Genomic DNA, 19,283 nt, shown 5'->3' on the forward strand with positions numbered 1-19,283 from the left:
CTGAAAATTCTCTAATGACATGACTCAGTAGGTGCTAGGTTTATTCATCAAGCATATGGGAGTAAGCCTCAGTTAACTGGACTTGGTCAGTCCTGGAAAGCATTCAGACAACAAACACTAAGTAAAGTACACCCATGATAAGCAGTATATCTACCCTATCTATCTATCTATCTATCTATCTATCTATCTATCTATCTATCTATCTATCATCTCTCTACCTCCCTCTTCTACAGGATACACAATAGGCAAGACAAACTTTAAAACAAACTTTCATGGCAGGACAGAAACTGCTTAGGAAATCGAGAGACTAAAGTCCTTAATTTTGGCAAGGAGTTGACAACAATACATTTACAAATAGCAAGAAACTTTTTCAGCCACTAAATTCAAGCATTGAAGCTGGATTATTTACTTTGGCTGAGCTCTGTGGAAAAAAAAAAACCCATAAGTATGTTGTAGTAAGGGGCCCAAGGACTGCCATAATTATACCAAAGTCAGAGAAAGGCTCTCACAAGGGGAATGGAGTTTTTAGGTCTGTCTGCAGTTACCTCGAGAGCTGTGTGAAACAGAGCAGCAGCAGGTGCTTTTCATCTTCAAAGAGCTTGTAATTAATCACTCCTTGCAACACACACACCTGTGAAGCAAGGCGTCCATTCCCACTGACCAGAAAACAGGAGCAACAGGAAGGTGGGAAGGACATGTATTAATAGATGGCTGTGGGCCGGACCAATGGCAAAGGGGCTTCTGATTAGGTTTCACACACTCTCATTAAGTTATAGACTATCCACACAGTCAGAAAATGAGAACAAGGGAACACGCTGGACCTACATTTCTTGTAGAGTGTTTTTCTTAAGCTTCGTACCAGGAGAAGGTGAACTCTGTGCACACCCAACGAAATAGTCAGACAGTCCGTGGAGGGTTCTTTTTGTCTACTCCAAAAGACAACAAAGGTTCAGACAGGAGTCTATTAGCTGAACACCAGGGAAAACAGCGACACTAGGAATGCTCAGGTGGACAGCTTTACTTCTTTAAATACCAAATAAAACAGATTGCTGTTTTAGGTTCTTTCAATTGCTTTAGGTCGGCACTTTCTGGTGTCACACTGGTTTTGTATTCTTCTCTATACAATTCGTGTATGAGTATGTACCACAAACATACAAAACCGTAATCTGAAACATGCAGATCCCAAGCCATCTAGAACAATATGTGGCCCCAGAGAGCACAGCATGCTTGTGAGAAGACAGTAGCCAGTGTCCTGATGATCCTGAGATTTCCTTCACATGCCCCTTATTTACCAATATTGAGAGCCGTGAAACAATATAAGTTAAACCTTTTAATATTGGCATTTTAAAAATGGAGTTTTTCAATCTCTGTTACTAAAAACAAACAACCAACCACCAAAAACCTGGGACTCTCTGGCTTTATCTACCTTTAAAAAAACATATCCACAAAGCTTCATAAAGAGATAATTACAACATTTCAAGTTATGGCAACCTTTGCCAGAGTTGACCCATATAATGTTTTGGAATTTCTTCCCATAGGTTAGAAGCTGATAGCCCAGATAAGGTGTTATCTGTTCTTCTTTTCTGAGAGTCCAAGTAATTCTTCCCCATCAAATTCCTATAAAATGTAGTGACTGTGAGGAACAGTACCTATCAGCAGATCTGAGTTTTATGTAGGCTTACATAAGAATGAATAGTGGTAGATTCTGAAGGATGGCAGCCATGAGTATCATTCCGGGCTATCTCTAAGGGCTCCATCTAATCAGTGCTCACAAGACTGGGTTAGGAGGATCCTTGAGCTCTGGGCCATGCCTATGCTTCAGACCTGGGCCGGGATCTTTCAAAGACATGTCCACTTGTAACCTAAATTGGCTTTAATTGTCAGTCAACAGAGTATAACTGGCTATACTGGATTGTACTGCACGGTAATGTGTCATTCTTTTAGTTGGTTGCTTCCTAAAATGAATTTTTGGGAAAAGAATACTCCAAGTTAAGTCAGAGGGGGAAGGCAAAAAAGGGTAGGCTGAGAGGGACTGGGAGCGATGGAGATTTATGTGTGAAACACTTCTAAACATGTCTTGCATGCCCTGTAAATACAGTTGATTTTCCCCTCGCAGCCACACCCTGTAAGTGCTGTATTTTCAGAGCTGAACAATTAACATAAGGAGCATGAGTCAGGCTTTGAACAACTCTGTGGGAACCAGAAAGCCTTTTGCTATTAGGAATGATGTAAATTCCCCAAGGCTGGAAGAAGTCCACAATGGAAGGCAGACAGGGTCATAAATAACAACAATGGGTTCTGCATACACTGTATAAAGTATGACACTGTATAAAGTATGATATAGTGACAGCCTCTTCAAGTCTCAATTGCAGTATGGATTCAGCCACTGTCTTAGTTATGTTTTAAAACCACATGTATTTCCTCTGGGAACTTCAAAAACATCTTTAAGAAATACAGCAGAAATACTGCTTTAAGAAATACTACTCTTGTCTTAAAGCCCTCTGACAACGGGGTCAGGGATGTCTCTGGAAGAAAAGTGACAGGGGAAATGTCCAGATCAAAAAGTATAAAAACTTGTGACTTCAAAAAAGAGAAGGGGAGCAAAGGAGAACAGAGGGGGAGGGAAGGGGGCGACTGGGAGGAGAAAGAGGGGGAGGCAGAGAGAAGAGAGAGAGAGAGAGAGAGAGAGAGAGAGAGAGAGAGAGAGAGAGAGAGAGAGAGAGAGAGAGAGAGAGAGAGAGAGAGAGAGAGCATGGGCGCGCGCGCACACACACACACACACACACTCTCTTTCTCTCCTGACTGTACACTCAGTAAGACTGGCTCTAGCTTATAAATTAAAACCACATTCAGCAACTTGTTGAAAGAGATATATTTATATTTGTATGAGGACTAGGTGGGCAGGGAAAAAATTGTTTCCTTGAGTCCTTTACCTGTCAGGATTCATCGGAGGGCTTGCCATATGTTTCTGGAGTCAGCTCCATCTGTCACTAACATCACAGCTCAGAATCTCCAGAGCTAGCCCCCTCACCTCAAAAGCCTGGAGAAGCAGCTATCACCTGGGAATAGGATTTCCCGAAGGGATTTCTCTTAATTGCTGATGTTCTTATCTGGCATAAAAATGAAATCTGCCGCCTATCCAGAGACAAAACTCCCAAATGCAAATCTATGGAGCACACTAGCAGGGCTGCATGCTCTCTGAGGCAATCAGGGACGACATCACTGGGTTTTAGGTTTTGTGTGAGCGATGAGCCGACCTTCTGCAAGAACACAAACAAATCTACCACATTCAAAGAGGCTAGCATTTAACTTTTATGTCCAGAGTAAGCATGTCAGGAACTCAGGAAACAGACTAAGCAGGAGAGGACTTACTCTTCACAGGCTGGACGCTTGCTGTCCACCTAGGACAAAGTGCTGTGAATATAATTTCTTGGTCTAGTTTATTCTTAACCACTTGAGCAATCCCCACTACTGCATTTTGTTTCCATTCCTGGTAATATTTTACTGGTTCTGGTTTAATGTGTTCTACCCGAGAAAGCACCCAAACAGAAGTGAGACAAGGCTACTCCCCTAGAAGTCTAACCTAAGGGGACACCTGCCCTCAGTAACTTGTGCAGTCGAGGTAGGTCCCAGGGCAAAGGGTTCAGGCCTTTCACTATCTCTCAGGAGACCAGTGGATACACTTCGAGCTTGAAGCCAATCCAAGCATGCCGCTCTATGAAGATCCAAGGGGAAGGTTGAGTTGGAGAAGGGTAAAAATACAACGAGGAAGGACAGTATACCATGTTGTCTGTTCTGAGGAACATTGAATTCCTGGACAAAAAGGATGACCGAGGGCATCCTCACCAAAACAAGATAGGCAGCCATGCCACACTCATTGGCTCCAGTCAGAGAACAGTTTTGAGATGTCTGTGTAGCAATGGCCGATATCCAAGCTGCAAAGACATCTGGCAAGTGTGAGTTCATCCCACAGTGACTTGACTTACTGAGCAGCACTTTCGAACATTGTGGGACAGATCAAGAAATGGGCTTAAAATGACAAAGAAGACACCCACTTACTCCTGAGTTAGGACCTCCCCATAGAGTCTGTAAGATGAGACGGGGCTCTCAAAGGCTAGCAGAAGACTGGTTGCAGCGGAGGCACCAAGGGAGGTGGGTTTTCTTTCTTTCTTTGTCTTTTTTTTTTTTTTTTTTTGGTAGATTCCTAGGACTCATTGTGGAAATTCTGATTCACAAGGTCTGAGGTGGGGCGAGGGGATCTATATTTAGGTTCCCAGGTGATTCACACTCGGCTGTGAAATAACACCCAAGCAGGGAAGCCATAGAGAAATGAACCGATCCTGGTACAATGAGCCAGCGAGACAAGACTTTGCAAAGTGTGCTTGCATTAGCCTGTGAAATCACCCTGGGAGCTCGTTAAGAAATGTTACAGATTCCACCCAGAATCTACTGCATTTGTATCCCTAGGGGCAGGGGTCAGGACAGGTATATTTTAGGCAAGCTCCCCAGCGAGTCTTACACCCAGAAGAATTAGTGAATGGCTTTTTAAAACACATGGAACTGGTAACTGAGCAGAGTCTAGTGGAATGATCCAATCAGGTATCACTGACCTCTGGCAAGCACAGCTTTGAGCACACAGTGAGAAGATGTAAGAAAAAGACCTTGTTTCATGGAGCTTCTGTCAACAGGGGAAACAAACATGCAGCATGGTTTGTGTGCCCCTTCCCCGAACATTCAGCTACTGTCAATGTGAAAGTATTAAGAAGCAGAACTTTGAAGAGGCAATTAGGTCATGAGGGCCTTGTCCTCATGAGTGCCATCAGGTTCCCTTATAGAGCCCGGCAGAGGAAGCTCTTGCTTGCCCATCTGTCTTCTATCACGTGAAGACCTGTTATCCCTCTCCTTCTGACATGGAGTAGTAAAGTACGAACTTGAAAGCAGAGGCCAAACCCTCTTCAGACAGTGAAGCTACTGGTCCTTGTTCCTGGATGGCTCTGCTTTCCATACACTGCAATACGTTTCTGTTCTTTAGCTACCAAAGCAAAAACTGGGCAAGTCTTTGCATATGGTGTCCAAAGCCACTCACACAAGAGTCACAATGCAACATGTCTGGATCAAAAAAGCAGATGAGAAGATATTGAAGATGCAGAAAAAGAGACAATGAAACTGATAAGGAAGGAGAACAAAAGCGTCCCCAGGAGTAAGAAAAGAAGAAAAATGAAACATAAGTGAAAGCTTTCTCTGGCTGTATTATGGAAATTCTTGCCAAACATTTGGGCACCATTATGTAAGCGGAGTCTGCGCTTTTGTTTCCTGGTCACCCAGACTCAAATAATCACATAGAAACTATATTAATTACAACACTGGGCAATGACTTAGGAATATTCCTAGCTAGCTCTTACATCTTAAATCAACCCATTTCTAGTAATCTATGTATCGCCACAGCCTGAGGCTTACTGGTAATGTCTTGGCATCTTTCTCCTTCGGCAGCTACATAACTTCTCTCTCTCTCTCTCTCTCTCTCTCTCTCTCTCTCTCTCTATATATATATATATATATATATATATATATATATATATATATATATATGCTCAGATTCCCTGCCTGGCTTTACTCTGCTAAGCCATTGGCCAAAACAGTTTTTTCATCAACCAATAAAAGCAACACATATACAGAAGGACATCCCGTATCAGTCAATGGAAACCACATTGGCCAGCACAGGCTAAGTAATACTTTGGGAGAATTTTTTATTAAGGAAAAACAGAGAAATGGAGGCACACTTCAATGTTACTCCTGTCATTGCTCAGTGAGGCAGGTTTTATTACTGTTACCACATCCCAGGGCTAGATGCTATTGGTCAGGAACTAATGCAACATGAGCAAATAGCATGAGGTGGCAATGCCAATGACTACATGATCACTCCTGTGTATGACAGACACACACAGTTTACTCCCTGCAGAATGGTAACGCTGGTATATCTCACAGTCATAACTGAGAACCTGCATAAGGGACTCCTGGTATACCTCACAGCCACGACAGAATGCCTGTACAAGAGCTTGGTTATCAAACTACTGTTCATGAGACTGTAAAATATGCTACACAAGGAGTAATTAATGTACTAATATATTTTTATCACCACTATCATCTTCATCTTTTGAGAGTTGAATCACTTTCTTATTATAACGGAGAGGGGTGTCTTCTGATTCTGTTTTGTGTACCCCAAGTTAAAATGATAGCCCGACTATATTTTTAAAGGAGGCAATTCACCAAGTATTATAATATGTGTATACATCTGAGGCACATCCAAAAAATGATCTGTCCTGGGCTTATCAGTAAATCAAGATGGCAGAGAGCAGAAAGCCGAAGGACAGTGCAGCACAAAGTCTCCCACTCAGTGCTGGCTTGTTCCGGGACCAGTTTTACAACCTCCAATGGCTCACTTTCATTTTCACCTGTGAGTTGGAAGAGGCGTATGAAGCACACTTTGGAATATGGAAAGTGTTACACTTTTTTTTTTTACATTATTGGTTAAAACAAATGAAAAATAGACCCTGGTGTCTTCATAAATCATAGAGTTTGTCAAAAGGAAAAAAATGCTTTCTATACCTAAAGAAATTCATAGTTCCCAAAGCCCTTTTCCCAACATCTCATCTGGAGGGCTGTCTTAGGCAGTGCTCTCTCTTTTCTGCAGAGTGGCCACATGTCATTTGCTGTCATGGTGGGATGGAGATGTAGCGAGGTGACTCTGAATCAGAAGTCCTTGGCTACAGTCCCTTCTAGTCATTATCTGGCTGAGAGATTTGGAAAACTGACTCATTTTTGTTGAGCATCCATTTCTTAATCTTTTACACACACACACACACACACACACACACACACACACACACACACACACACACACAGCAAGGCTGTTGTCTCAGTTACGGTTTCTGTTGCTGCACTAAAACATCATGACCAAAGCAACTTGGGGAGGAAAGGGTTTAGTGCATCTTATACTTCTGTATCAGCCCATCAGGAAGTCAGGGCAAGAACTGAAGAAGCAGCCATGGAGGACGGCTGCTTACTGCCTTGCTCCCCATGGCTTCCGCAGCCAGTTTTATATAGCACTCAGAACCACAGCTGAGGGGTGGTGCTGTCTGCAGTAAGGTGGGCTGTCCTACCCTGATCATCAACAGGAGAAAGCAGCACAGGCTTTCCCACAGGCCAGTCTGGTAGCAGTGTTTTCTCATTGAGGTTTCCTCTTCCAAAATGACTCTAGCTTGTGTCACATTGATATACAACTAGCCAGCACAGCTGTCGTGGGTGGAAGTCTGTTCTCTTTCCCCTTGGGAAGAAAAGACCTTGAGATGCCAGGACCAACCACCATATACAGGCAGAGAACGGAGCCAGCACAGAGGCTGGCAGAGCTAACAGTGGTGTAAAACTGAGTTTTCAGAATCCTCTTTGTGTCTCTAATCAAGCTCTACTTAAGGTCTGGAGCTGTCAGAGACATCAGTAAAATCCTCATTTATGCCCCCATGTTATGTGGAATCGTCCTGCCTGTCTGTTGAAAATGAAAAGGGTCACCACTCACTGAATCTCTTCTTAAGTTTGATGTACTGAATAAGTTATTGTAGGTGCCAGGCCCCTGCACTCTGCCAACAATACCTTCTATAAACACCAAGAGCAGAGTAAAAGTGTAATATATCATATCCGTTTATTTAGGGAACATGTAACAGTATTAAAGTATAAAGCTGAGAGCATTAAAGTATATGACGTTACTTCAGTGCAGTGCCTACTGGGTTTCAGGTATGTCTGGGGTCTGAACTGTGACACAGGATGGAAAGCTGAGGTGGTTATAGAGAGGAAGCAAGAATGAAGCTTGAACATGAGACTACATCATCTCGGACCAAATTCTGACACGGTCATCCCAGGCATGTGTCCTAACAATGAGGAGGAAGCATCTCCCAAAGTTCATGTCTAATATTTTCTTAAACTACTCAGCAATAAGTTAAAGAAATAAAAGCGGGGGCAGACAGACAGAATAGGATAGACACATTCAGGTCAAAAGATAGGCACATTCAGGTGTATTATGTATTAACTCAAAGGAACAGAAGCAAAATGGAACAAAATAAAAAGGGAGGTAGCATCTGATGAATTCCACAGGACTGAAGTCATTTTCTAAAAACAATGGAAGTAGACATGTGTTGTATTAGTTTAGGCAAAGCAGGCAGGACAGGGATCAGCAGTTGTTAAATGGAGCTGTGTGAAGAAGCAAGTCCTCTCCATCTCGAGGGTTCTATTATGCCAAGCCACCTGCCTGCCCATTTCCCACAGTGAGGGTAGAGTCTTTTCCTCCCCTACGCTTTCCACTCTTTGGCTTCCACGAAAGGCTGGGTCTCTAGGGGAGAGAGAACCAGGCTGTGAACTGTGCTACCACCCAGGTTAGGCACAAATATTACTGATTTTTCTTTTAAAATAATTTAACGGTTTTCCTTCCATAGGGTTGAGGATGTAGCTCAAGCAGTACATAATCTGGGCATGGTGCACATGCTGGTGACCCCAGTACTGAGAAGCCGGAGGCAGCAGAGTCGGGAGGTGAACATTATACTCAGCTACATAGTGAGTTTGAGGCCAGCCTGGGAAACTTGAGAGTCTGTCTTGAGAAAGGAAAAAATGCTTCTCTTTTGAAGCTGTGACTAGGAAGCCATTGTATACAATTCTAGGGAAATACCTGTAAGTAACTGCAAAGAATGTAGCTCTAAAAATGGTATCTATGAAAAATGAAGAAAGTTATCTTGTAGGAAGTGTACACTTCACAAGGATTTTCCAGTTTACATTCACCTGCCCTTGAGAACCTAAAAATAAATCCTGACCAACCTTAGCTACTGTTGAGTCTTGGATACAGACAAGTAGGACAAAACATAGCATTTTAAAGGACACATAGGTTTGGGTCTGTGGCTGACATAGGGGGCTACTGACCACTATTAGTGTTGTATAAAATTTGTTTAACTTTGATCAGATAAATATTAAAACAGGCTGTGAATGACCTGTGAAACTTGGCCTATCTCCAGAGTCTCCTTGTTCAAAAAGTACCTCCTCTACCATATCTACGGCTGTGAATGTGCCAGCAACCACAGCAAGTCGCCGGCCCTACATTCAGGGTTCAGACTGCTGTGACTGCTCATGGGGCTGAGGTCAAGGCCTTGGACAGAAGGGGAGAAGAGAGTGGTGGGCAAACCTATACTATGCAGTTAGTATGGCTGGCAAAAAAACAGACTAAAGAAGCCAGAACATACTGGGAAAGAGGCAAAAGGCCAGAGGGAAGACATCACAGATGTCTGTCTCATTTCAAATTTCTTTCTAGAGCTGGCCCTCCGCCTGAGGATATGGAAGAAATAGCTCTTGCTATTTTCCTTGAGCACAGACAGCCAGGCCCCCTCTTTCCAAGACTCGGATCTCCTGATAGGCACAGCTTTTGTGGACTTGTCTGGGAACCTCACCTCTATCATGACACTGTTTCCTTGAGAAAACGTGTGCTGCATTCTAAATCATCTGCTTATTAATGAATTTTCCAAACATACCCCATTCACACATTGAACTCTATCTGTGCTGTCCCTGTGGGTGTTCTTTGGAGCATGAACTCCTAGAAATCCAGGCCTGAGAAGTCCGCTATCTCCCAACCCCTAACACCCTAGAGAAATGACTGGGTTTCTCTTCCAAAGCTTCATCTCGACAGGAGTCTACTGACCATTGCTGTAAATTAAGTGCGTAGAGGGGCAGACGCCATAGTTCTTCCTCCTCTGCAAGTGGACAGCAGAGTCCACATGAGCAGCTGACTACATGGGGGCTCATCCCTCAGCCGTTTGCATTCGCAGTCTTTGTAGTTGCAAAATGCAGCTGAGATGAAAAGTAGAGACACACAAAAAGAAGGCCCTAACCTTCTTGGGAGAATACTATGTGCAGAGGGTCTTACCAAGTATTACTCTCAGTTCAAGACCATGAAGAAGACATATAATCATTCACTAATCTAGCAGTATGGCATCTGTATGAACTCTTCGCTGGGGAAGAAGGAAATAAATGGTGATGAAAATTAGTATCCACAAGTGCTTCAGAGTTTATAAGCCATTTTAATATCTATTATTTCACTTGACTGCTGGGAAAACTTAGCCAGGCTTTATAGCACATATCCCATTTACCTCTGTGTACCAAGACAGGGGCTAATTTCCTAAAGTCAAACACTGTCTGTGTCTGAGGTCTTCCAGCAAGTGATGGGAGATGTAGTGTTCAAGACCAGGTCTTTATAATTTAACTTCAATATCGTTTCCTCTGTTCTATTCCATAGTATATTTTTTTTCCAAATTAATCTGCAATGTAATTAGTTGGTCGCTAAGGACCAATGAGCATAGATCTCTGAACACAGAAGGAACATTATGTAAAACAAGCACAGAGGATTAGAGAACCAGGTATGTCATTTCCTATTAACCCTAGCTATTTTCAATCTTACAGTCCAATTGATTAGTGGGCAGGTTACCTTCTGGCAATGAACTACAACATATCTCATTTGCAATACTACTGGTTAAACACCTGGGAGATTTTTATTATTAGGAAAGGAGAATACGACCTCAGATCACGGTAACAAGTATGTAATATTTAATCTTAACCTGAGAAATAGTTTTTCTAATTTTCTGTGTTGTAGTCTAGAAAAATAAAGCCAACAGAGAACATCTTCATTGCCATCACTAGCATTTCCATTAAGATCAGTCACCTGCCAGTCCAGGGCAGTGCTGAGGGTACTGCTAAGGCAAAATGTTCTGCAGATGGCACTGCCCCAGTGTGTCCCTTGACTAATTGCTGACTGTGTTTTGATCCTAAGCTTTGACCCCAGCTACCTGGAGAAGGAACTGGCAGCCAGCCTCGGCAGGGGGCAAGGACTATGAGAATTCCTTAGCACTAAATAACAGTCTGACTAAAGGGATATATTCAACTCAGTGCTTCCATCTTGCCTTCTGTCAGGATGTTTGAGCATTCCTTCTACCAAGCTATGGTGAGGACCCATCCTGTGCATCTGACAGGTATTTTCACAGGACAACACCAATATCTTAGTGACATCGGTGAATATTTCAATCTATGGGGCAACAGGGAAACCTAGTCCCTAGAAGTGATTGTCATGAGAACGTGATGGTGACGGTGAAGCCCATCAGTGGAAGTAACAGAATGTCGCTTTCTCTAAAACCTATAGATCACGATTAGCATGACACTGGCCACCATACCGAGTAAAAAGGACTTTACATCTCAAACTAATAGATTGTAGAAAATATTTATCTTATGTAAAAATACAACATCAAGAGTTTCCATAGAGAAATCATTGTGGAAAAAATACAGACGCTTCCTGCCACACACCAATGACATATAATTGAAAGACAGATGATAAGCTCACTTCAAATTACTCTCCTTACTTGATGAGGATATTTTATATAATAAGTTGAAATATAGACAATAGAACATCAACAGAAAAGTGGAAGTAAACTAACTTATCAATGAATAGAATCCTAGCAAAAATAAATATGCACTGACCTTAGTTATTAAGCCTGAAGAAACAAAGATCAGGTTGGTAACAGAGGTTCTTTGGGCTGGAAGTCAGGGGTAATTTTTGCTTTCCTTGAGTGTGTTTGTATTTAGCCTTTTGGCACAATGAACACACAGGAGTTTGGTAACCACATGCTAAGGAAGAACCAAGTCTGAAATATTAGAAAATGGGACAAGTGAACTGCCTTTCCTCCAAACTTAAGGCCTTTCCCAAGTGTTGCAGGAACATCTTGACAGCTCCGTGTAATTCACCATGAACCAGAAGTATAGTCAGGGACAAGTGGCTTTTTAAAGTCTATGAAAAAAAAATTAAAAAAAAAAATAAAGTCTATGATACTTCATCCAAAACTTGGCAAAGTCATGGACTCCTTATCCTCTCATCAGGGCACAGAATTCAGTTAGAACACTCGAATTTTCAAGTAGTATATTTCTTCTGTTCCTTTTTTAAAAATTTGTATTTCTAAAATCTTTTCTTATAACTTTTGTTTACCTTTCCTAAAATAAAATGTGACTCAATCTGCAAGATTATTGTTGCATTAAAAAAAACTCTATGTTGGTAAAAATCACATTAAAATTCTTATTTAGTGCATTTTTGTCTTTTTTTTTCTTTCCTGACAGAGAGTCTATCTGAGAAAGGATTTCTGGGATAATGTGCCACCTTCTCTTTCATATGGAGGAGGACTGAGCCAGCAGAGGAATGTAAGGCCCATGCTAAATACAACTCAGTCTAGGGCAGTTTATTGCTTGAGACTAATATTTTCTTCAATCTTATGTTTATAAATGAGGTATTTTTTTTCTTTTTAATAGTAGCCTGGCTTAAAAGAAGTATTCAACTCAGTGTTTAAATGTTGTTGATGATCAGGACCTCTTAGTAAACTTTTCAGATAGACCGTGCTACAGAGAGGACTCTGTCCTGATAGCTGGAGTGTGTGTGCAATCTTGACAGCTATTTTCATAGCTCCGCCACAAGTCAGGTGAAGGACAAGATGGAAAACCATAAAACCTTAATGCATGGATCTGCTTTTAGGGCAGCACTAATACTGTTCGTCACTTTCTAATTTACAAAAGGATGACAAACTTTAACACAGTACAGCTTTAAAAGAAAGAATGGAGGTCTAAAATTCTGGGCTTTCTTTTGGAACGGTAGAAAGGGTATAAAATGATTGTAGGTGACCCGGATATGTGTCAATCTCACATACTATAAGCAGTTAGAAGGCAACAGTATTTTCTTATTTTTCTGTCACTGAAGCCCAAGAGAGACCCTGGTACAGAGCCAGCACCCAGAACATTTTGTTTCTTGCAATGGTCAGAGGAGATGGGAACCGTGGTCTCTAGAGACGAGGAGTGGCTTGTAACCAGCGCACAATCAAACAGTAGCTTTGCAATGACCCTGAAATGTCCTAGATATATACAGAGGTCCGTGGCTATTTACGTAACTTCAATAAAGAAATCACAGGAACTAGTAAGTAACTTCAGATTTCTCCAAACCTCCAGGGCTTTACAACTGAAAAGGAACAGTCTCTACACAGGAGACTTAAGTTTGTGATAGAGGGGAAGAAAGAAAAAAAGACAGAGATGAGGGAAGTCAATATTGTGGAATAGAACCAAGTACAGTGAAATCTGACTTGATGTTCTTTACTGCCAAGGAAGAAGTGAACAGAACAGCAAAGGTGAAAACTGTCAGAAAGACTCAGGCGCCACGCCCAGCAAAGGTCAGATCTGAGGCTCTAGGAGAGTTGAGATTTCTTATGAGAAACTCTAGTAAGAAAAATACAGTGACTCATTTCATAATAATGCCCTTGCTTCCCAAAGTACAGAGCTCAGTTCCCACATCCCAAACATAAGAAGGCTGTGCAGGGCTATTGCAACACAGAAGACCTTCTTCTACTGTCTGTCCGCCATGGACAGAAAGCTGACAAGGTGAACAGACGTCTCTAGCATGGTGGTAAAGGAACAGCAAAAACGGCTCTCACTCTGCTCGGCCTCTTTGGTGCTGCCTGATCTGGGACATGTTCTTTGGTGGAGCTATCCTGAAGAATTGGCATGCTAAATACTGCTGGCTTCCTACGCTGAAGGCTGAAAGACTCCCTAGGCAAAGTAGTTTTCAATAGATGCTCCCAGATTTCCTAGTCAATTCTCACTTAAGACACAGAAGACCCAGAGAGCACAGGAAACTGAAGGAAAACTCCCTAAGGGCTACAGTACCAGTGAGAGGTTGAGGCTGCTATCGAGAACAAGACCACTCCCCATTAATCCTGTGGATGTAAAACACTGAGTCATAAACAATTATAAGAAAATAACTGCAGTTTATTGCCAATATAGCTACGTGGGGAGCCAAGTTCTCAGGCCTTGCTAATCAGAAGTTCCTTGAAAATGACTACCAGAAGAGAATGAGATGGATCCTGCCCTCTTGTGATCATATAAAATGAGAAGAAATTCGAATTCTTGCGGAAGGGGGGGGGGAACTGATATCACTATGTTTGGGTATTTGGAGTTCATTATGAGAATGAATTTCTTCTCTGGCAGGAGGCATTGGGGAGGGAAAGATGGTTGATTGATCCCTAAATAGCTGGGAAGGTGGACTCTCAAGAGGTCAGATATCAGTGGTGGGAAGGCAGTATGACCGGGGTCTGCAGGAGGGCCTGGCTATTCACAGCTACCGCAGACACACTTGAGAAAGTGGTGGGCTGGAGGCCCTGAGGAGGGGAGGTGTTCAGTGAGATGGGAGCACACGCGGCAATGTCGCAGTTAGGTGGTGCCTGCTCGACTCAGTTTCCCTGACTCTTGTCTGCGTTGCTGGGAAAGTGTACGTGAAGGGAAAGTGAGACATAACTCAAAAGAAAGAACTTTGTGATATAAATGACTTTTCTTATGCACTAATATGGGCAACTTTGACAGTGTACTCAATAAAGATCAGAACGGGCTAAAGATGAGGAAACTGAGTTCCCATGTAAAGTGTTCAGACAGTTAAATGAAATGAAAGACTGGTTCACAAGGAAAGTTTTGAGTAATCAGGAAGTTCTCCAGATTGCAGGAATTATATAACAGCAGCTTCGGAAAACTTACATCTGTATAAATACTAGAGTCCCCCAAGGGGATAATGTTTCATTTGTATTCAGATGCTTTAATTCCTTTTTAACAATTTAAGATATTATGTATTACCATTACACGTCAGATATAAGATCTGATTTCTCCTATATCCCATCTGCAAGCAATAACATTCTGGTAGTTTAGTTCTAGCTGTGTTTTTAAACTACAGATCAATTTTTTTCTTGCTCTGAAAAATCAGTTAAGCAATCTTTATTAAAATATATGCCAACAGAATTACTTTAGTATTTATTAATTTACTAAGATAATGCAATGTTCTGAAAATATTTTTAAAAAAATAAACTTTTACTGCCTTTGGCCAGATTTGCTTCACTGATCTTATTTCATGTTTACATAGAGAGACTGTTTCTGATGGACGAAGAGGAAATAAAAGGGTTACACTGGCTTTTTTGAAAGGCTCCTCTGTTCAAAACAAAGGAACCAAATGCAAGGGCGAATTTTCAGTTCTTTGCTCTTTCTGGGTCTCTACTGTCTCACAGAGCCTCTGAAACACTTATGTATTTACTTAAGATGAGATAAGAAGCTGATTTTATACTATGAGGGCCAAATTTCAAATGGGTTAAAAAATAATAAGCAATAGGGATAATCTAATATCCCCATAAATTATTTTAGAAGCATAAGAATCATGTCATACTTTATGGCTGGGTTAATATCTTCTATATTTTTTCCTGTTCATTGAAGGTTCAAGCCAGAGATCTAAATTTTTTTTATTTTTTATTTTTTTAAGGACAAGTTAAATAGACTGAACTGTGATGACAGGAAGACACACATCCACACAACAAGGACACTGTCAAAAGCACACAAGAAGCTTAAAAGACACAGTTGTAAGACAGAACATTTTGAGTAGGTTTTCTGCGTTTATTTGTCTGAGAAGAGAACTCCAGTGAAACAGAAGGAGGCCCTGGTAGAGCTCGAGCTTAGCATGAGAAAAGAGAGCAAGAGCAAATGAACTCTATTAGCTCTGAGATAATACACTGGGGAGAAACACTAGTTCTCATGAAATACGTCAGTGATTCACCATGGAATACAATTCAGAAGCCACTGACCCTGGTGGAAACTTCCAGTGGAAGCACAGATTTTCGCTTCTTCTCATTTACATACCATCACAAACACCATCGAGGTTCTCTGATGTGTTGTTGCTTCATTTAAAGTTGAAAGTGATAAGATATCGGTTATCAAACTAAATATTCATGGTATTAGAGACGAAAGAAACAAAAACCCAACATATTACTCAACAAATTGATGAACTAATCAGTGTTACCATGCAAAACAGAAGGTAAGGCATTTCTAACCTCTAAAACACACTGAATAGCCGATAATAGAAGGCAACCCCCCCCACATCACCACACACATGCCACCACCACCACCACACATTACCCCCACACATGCCACCATCACCGTACATTACTGCCACATACACGCCACCACCACCACCACACACCGCTACCACCACGGTCACTTAGCACTAAGAAGATTCTCACACAGAATATTTTTCATACATACCGATTTTTCATTCTGGCTTGCCCAAGTATCAGGACCAAATGCAAGTTGACTAACACAGACCACAAATCTTTCAGGAAATATACGAAGCTCTGTACAAAACAAAGAAGACCAAGTTACTAAAAGCATTAATACCATGCAAATATAAATTCTTGTTCCCAGGTTCCTGGGTAATGCTTTTTGATGGCAAGATGCACATACATGTGACTGGGGTCTCTTCTCCCTTCTTCTCTCTATAGGGTCTCCACCACTTGGGCAGAGTGAGCTTGAGGAAGAGCCAAGGCGTACCTCAGCCACTGAGCTATCAGAACAGACAGAACCTCCAGGCAGGCCATTATAACTGATCGCTGTGTTAGCATGCTGTTTTCTGTTTAGAACTCCTATTTGGTAAGTGGGCCCTTTCGATTTTCTACATGTGAGGTACTGAATGAGATAGTAATATGCTCCCATCTGGTTCGACTGTCAGTTAATCACAAAGACGTGAATTGTACAAATGCACAATATGAACACAAATAACACCTTATACCACTTGGCTAGGCCAGAGTGTACAAAACACCCAAAGCGCTGATGTTCCTGGAGTGAGACCCGGGACACTGGTGTTTCTTTGGTGACTACTGTTCTAAACTATGCATCTCATCACAACAGGTCAGAGGCTCTAAGCAAACGCTCCACCCATCCTGCCTCACCTGGCTCCTGCTACCTAACAAGGATGTGCCAACATTCAGATCCTCCATGACTTCAGCCCAATCTGCAGTTCTGGTTTCAGCCAACCAGGCCTTCAATAGGAAGGCTTTGTTGCAGGTGGGGTTATGAGTGTGTCTATAAAATTCAGAAATTGTATATGAATGGGGACCTCAGATAGTTTTTGGAAAGCTCCAAGAACAAAATTGTAGAAACAGTTAATATTTATGTATTAATTCTTGAAATAAATTATTGGGATTGGAATTAAGTGGTAAGTAGCCTCTTTTCTGCTTTATGAAGGGAAAATAAAACCACAGAATTCATTATTTGTCCTTTCTCTTCCTTATAAATAAATCAGAAGATTAAAGTAAAATGTTATTTAGGAGATGAGAATTAAAATTCAAAATTATCACTATCTATTTTGTATTTCTATTTTTCATCTCAAAAGAAGAGCGATAGATTATGAACACTTTTGAATAAGATATAAATAGATTATGATAGTCAATTCAAAAGCTTTTTAATCACTTTACTTAATTATATAATAATTGACTTATGTTACCTTAATATGTAAATAAAGACTTAAACATCGGTCCAGACCAGAATGCACAGCTAGACTGCATTGTATGAGATAGAAGGTTAACTTTGTGGGTAAGGTAAACAAGGTAGATGACTCCAGTAAGAGGCTAATATAGGGGCTGGAGAGGTGAATCTGTGGTTAAGAGCACAATCTGCTCTTCCAGAGGGCCTGGCTTTGAGACCTAGCACCCATCACGTTGGCTCACAAGCATCTGAAACTCTCATTCCAAGAGATCCAATACCCACTTCTCGCCTCCAAGGATACTTGGACAAATACATACATGCATGCAGGCAGACCTCATACACAGAAAATAAAAATAACCTTTTTTTAAAAAAAACAAATAGGGTAATATATTTGAGCAACATTTAAGGGTCAAGAAAGTACAGACATAAATGATTGCTATTTTATGAGCAAACTTCCATGAAGGCAATTTCAAAGTCATTGTTTCATATCTTATGTTCATAAAGACATTGTCCAAAATAGCTAAGCTAAACTTTCTAATGTTCAGATCTGCACAGAGGGAATGGTTGTTATCTCCTGACGTCACTGTGGCTGATTGGACATGATATTTTTGTATCATGACTTGTAGAAGTGAGGGTTGGAAGCTGGCCTCATTAAATACTTAAGGAAGGTTTTCTGGCATTGGGCTAGGAAAGCACGTTCTTGTAGCTCATTTGCCCCTTTCCAAGGGCTATGGGGTGCGCTAAACCTGAGAAAATGAATCAAAGTTCACGTGTTCATTGAGTCACTTTTGAAACCCAATGAAAACCCTGTGATGCATCAGGAAGGTAAAGCGTCCCGTGGTTCTGCTCTCTGTTCTTGTGGGCAGTAAGCACTATGCAAGGAGCATGAGGGATCATATATGCTTTGAAATACTAAATGATGTAGCCACAGAAGCATATAAGAACATTTAGCCTCTGATTTTCAATTTTCTTTTGGACAAATTGATTATGTAAATGCCTGGTCCAAGACACTGGATTCTTACCAGTGTTCTGTGAGCTCTGAATACCGCGAAGGCGTATCCCTCTCTTGATGAAATAGGCTGTGATTTGAAAGCCATAACCTGCAATATGATAGTGATAGCATTAGATTATAAATCTGTCTGAATCCCAGAGACCCTGACCAATGCCTGTCACACTATGTACTCAATAATTAACAAATAAAAGAATAAAGGAAGTAATAGAAGCCTCATATGAGTGGGAGAGCAATGCTATCATACTGACTCTTCTGAGAGGTCAGGCCGAAACACCTGGCATGATCGTAAGTTTGTGAAGTGACTCAGTCACCTCATCAGTAAAATAGGTAAATGAGGAGGTCTAACATGTCTGAAAATTAATGATTTCAGATGAATGATAAACTGAGTCTAAACTGATGCATAGATCTTGGCCACCTTCTAATGTCCACTACTTAACATTAAAAGAATAGTTTAATTTTTATTCAAATGAGTATACTTTGTAAGTAAGTTACTCCTTAGTTCAAGTTCAGTCGCATCCTTACCAATGAAGTTAAGAACAAAACAGCAACAACATGCATCCCCCCTGAACTCCCAATGCACCAGAACAGATAGAAAAAAAGACTGCAAATGTCAGCATTCTCATATGCTGTTGGCAGAAGTACAAACAGGCACAACCGTTTTGAAAGAGTACGCAATCCTAAAGTTGAACTTTTGCAAATGGTCTTAAACTGGAGCCAAAAGGAAGATCCATCAAAAACAGAATGTTTTTAAATGATAATGAATGTGAAATATTATATTTCTGTTAAAAAGGCATAAGCTGTAGCTACTGCATTAACTCTGCCCCAAACAGAGAATCTTATGTGTGCATGTGAAGACATGACCATTGATTCATCA

The 19,283-nt window shown here is 41.2% G+C and overlaps 1 protein-coding gene across 3 annotated transcripts in view; it reads right to left on the reverse strand.

Annotated features, from left to right (window-relative positions):
* Positions 1–19,283, reverse strand: part of LOC119814031 (SLX4 interacting protein) — a 163,610-nt gene that overhangs the window by 4,839 nt on the left and 139,488 nt on the right. For all 3 annotated transcript variants that reach the window (XM_038329282.2, XM_038329281.2, XM_038329280.2), the window contains 3 exons: positions 18,420–18,497; positions 16,180–16,268; positions 826–926 (listed from right to left, as the gene is read on the reverse strand). In XM_038329282.2, the coding sequence (XP_038185210.1) occupies positions 826–926; positions 16,180–16,268; positions 18,420–18,497 (268 nt within the window). The remainder of the gene's footprint in view (positions 1–825; positions 927–16,179; positions 16,269–18,419; positions 18,498–19,283) is intronic.

The sequence above is a fragment of the Arvicola amphibius genome, chromosome 5 (assembly GCF_903992535.2).
Source record: "Arvicola amphibius chromosome 5, mArvAmp1.2, whole genome shotgun sequence".
In the NCBI taxonomy this organism is placed as follows: domain Eukaryota; kingdom Metazoa; phylum Chordata; class Mammalia; order Rodentia; family Cricetidae; genus Arvicola; species Arvicola amphibius.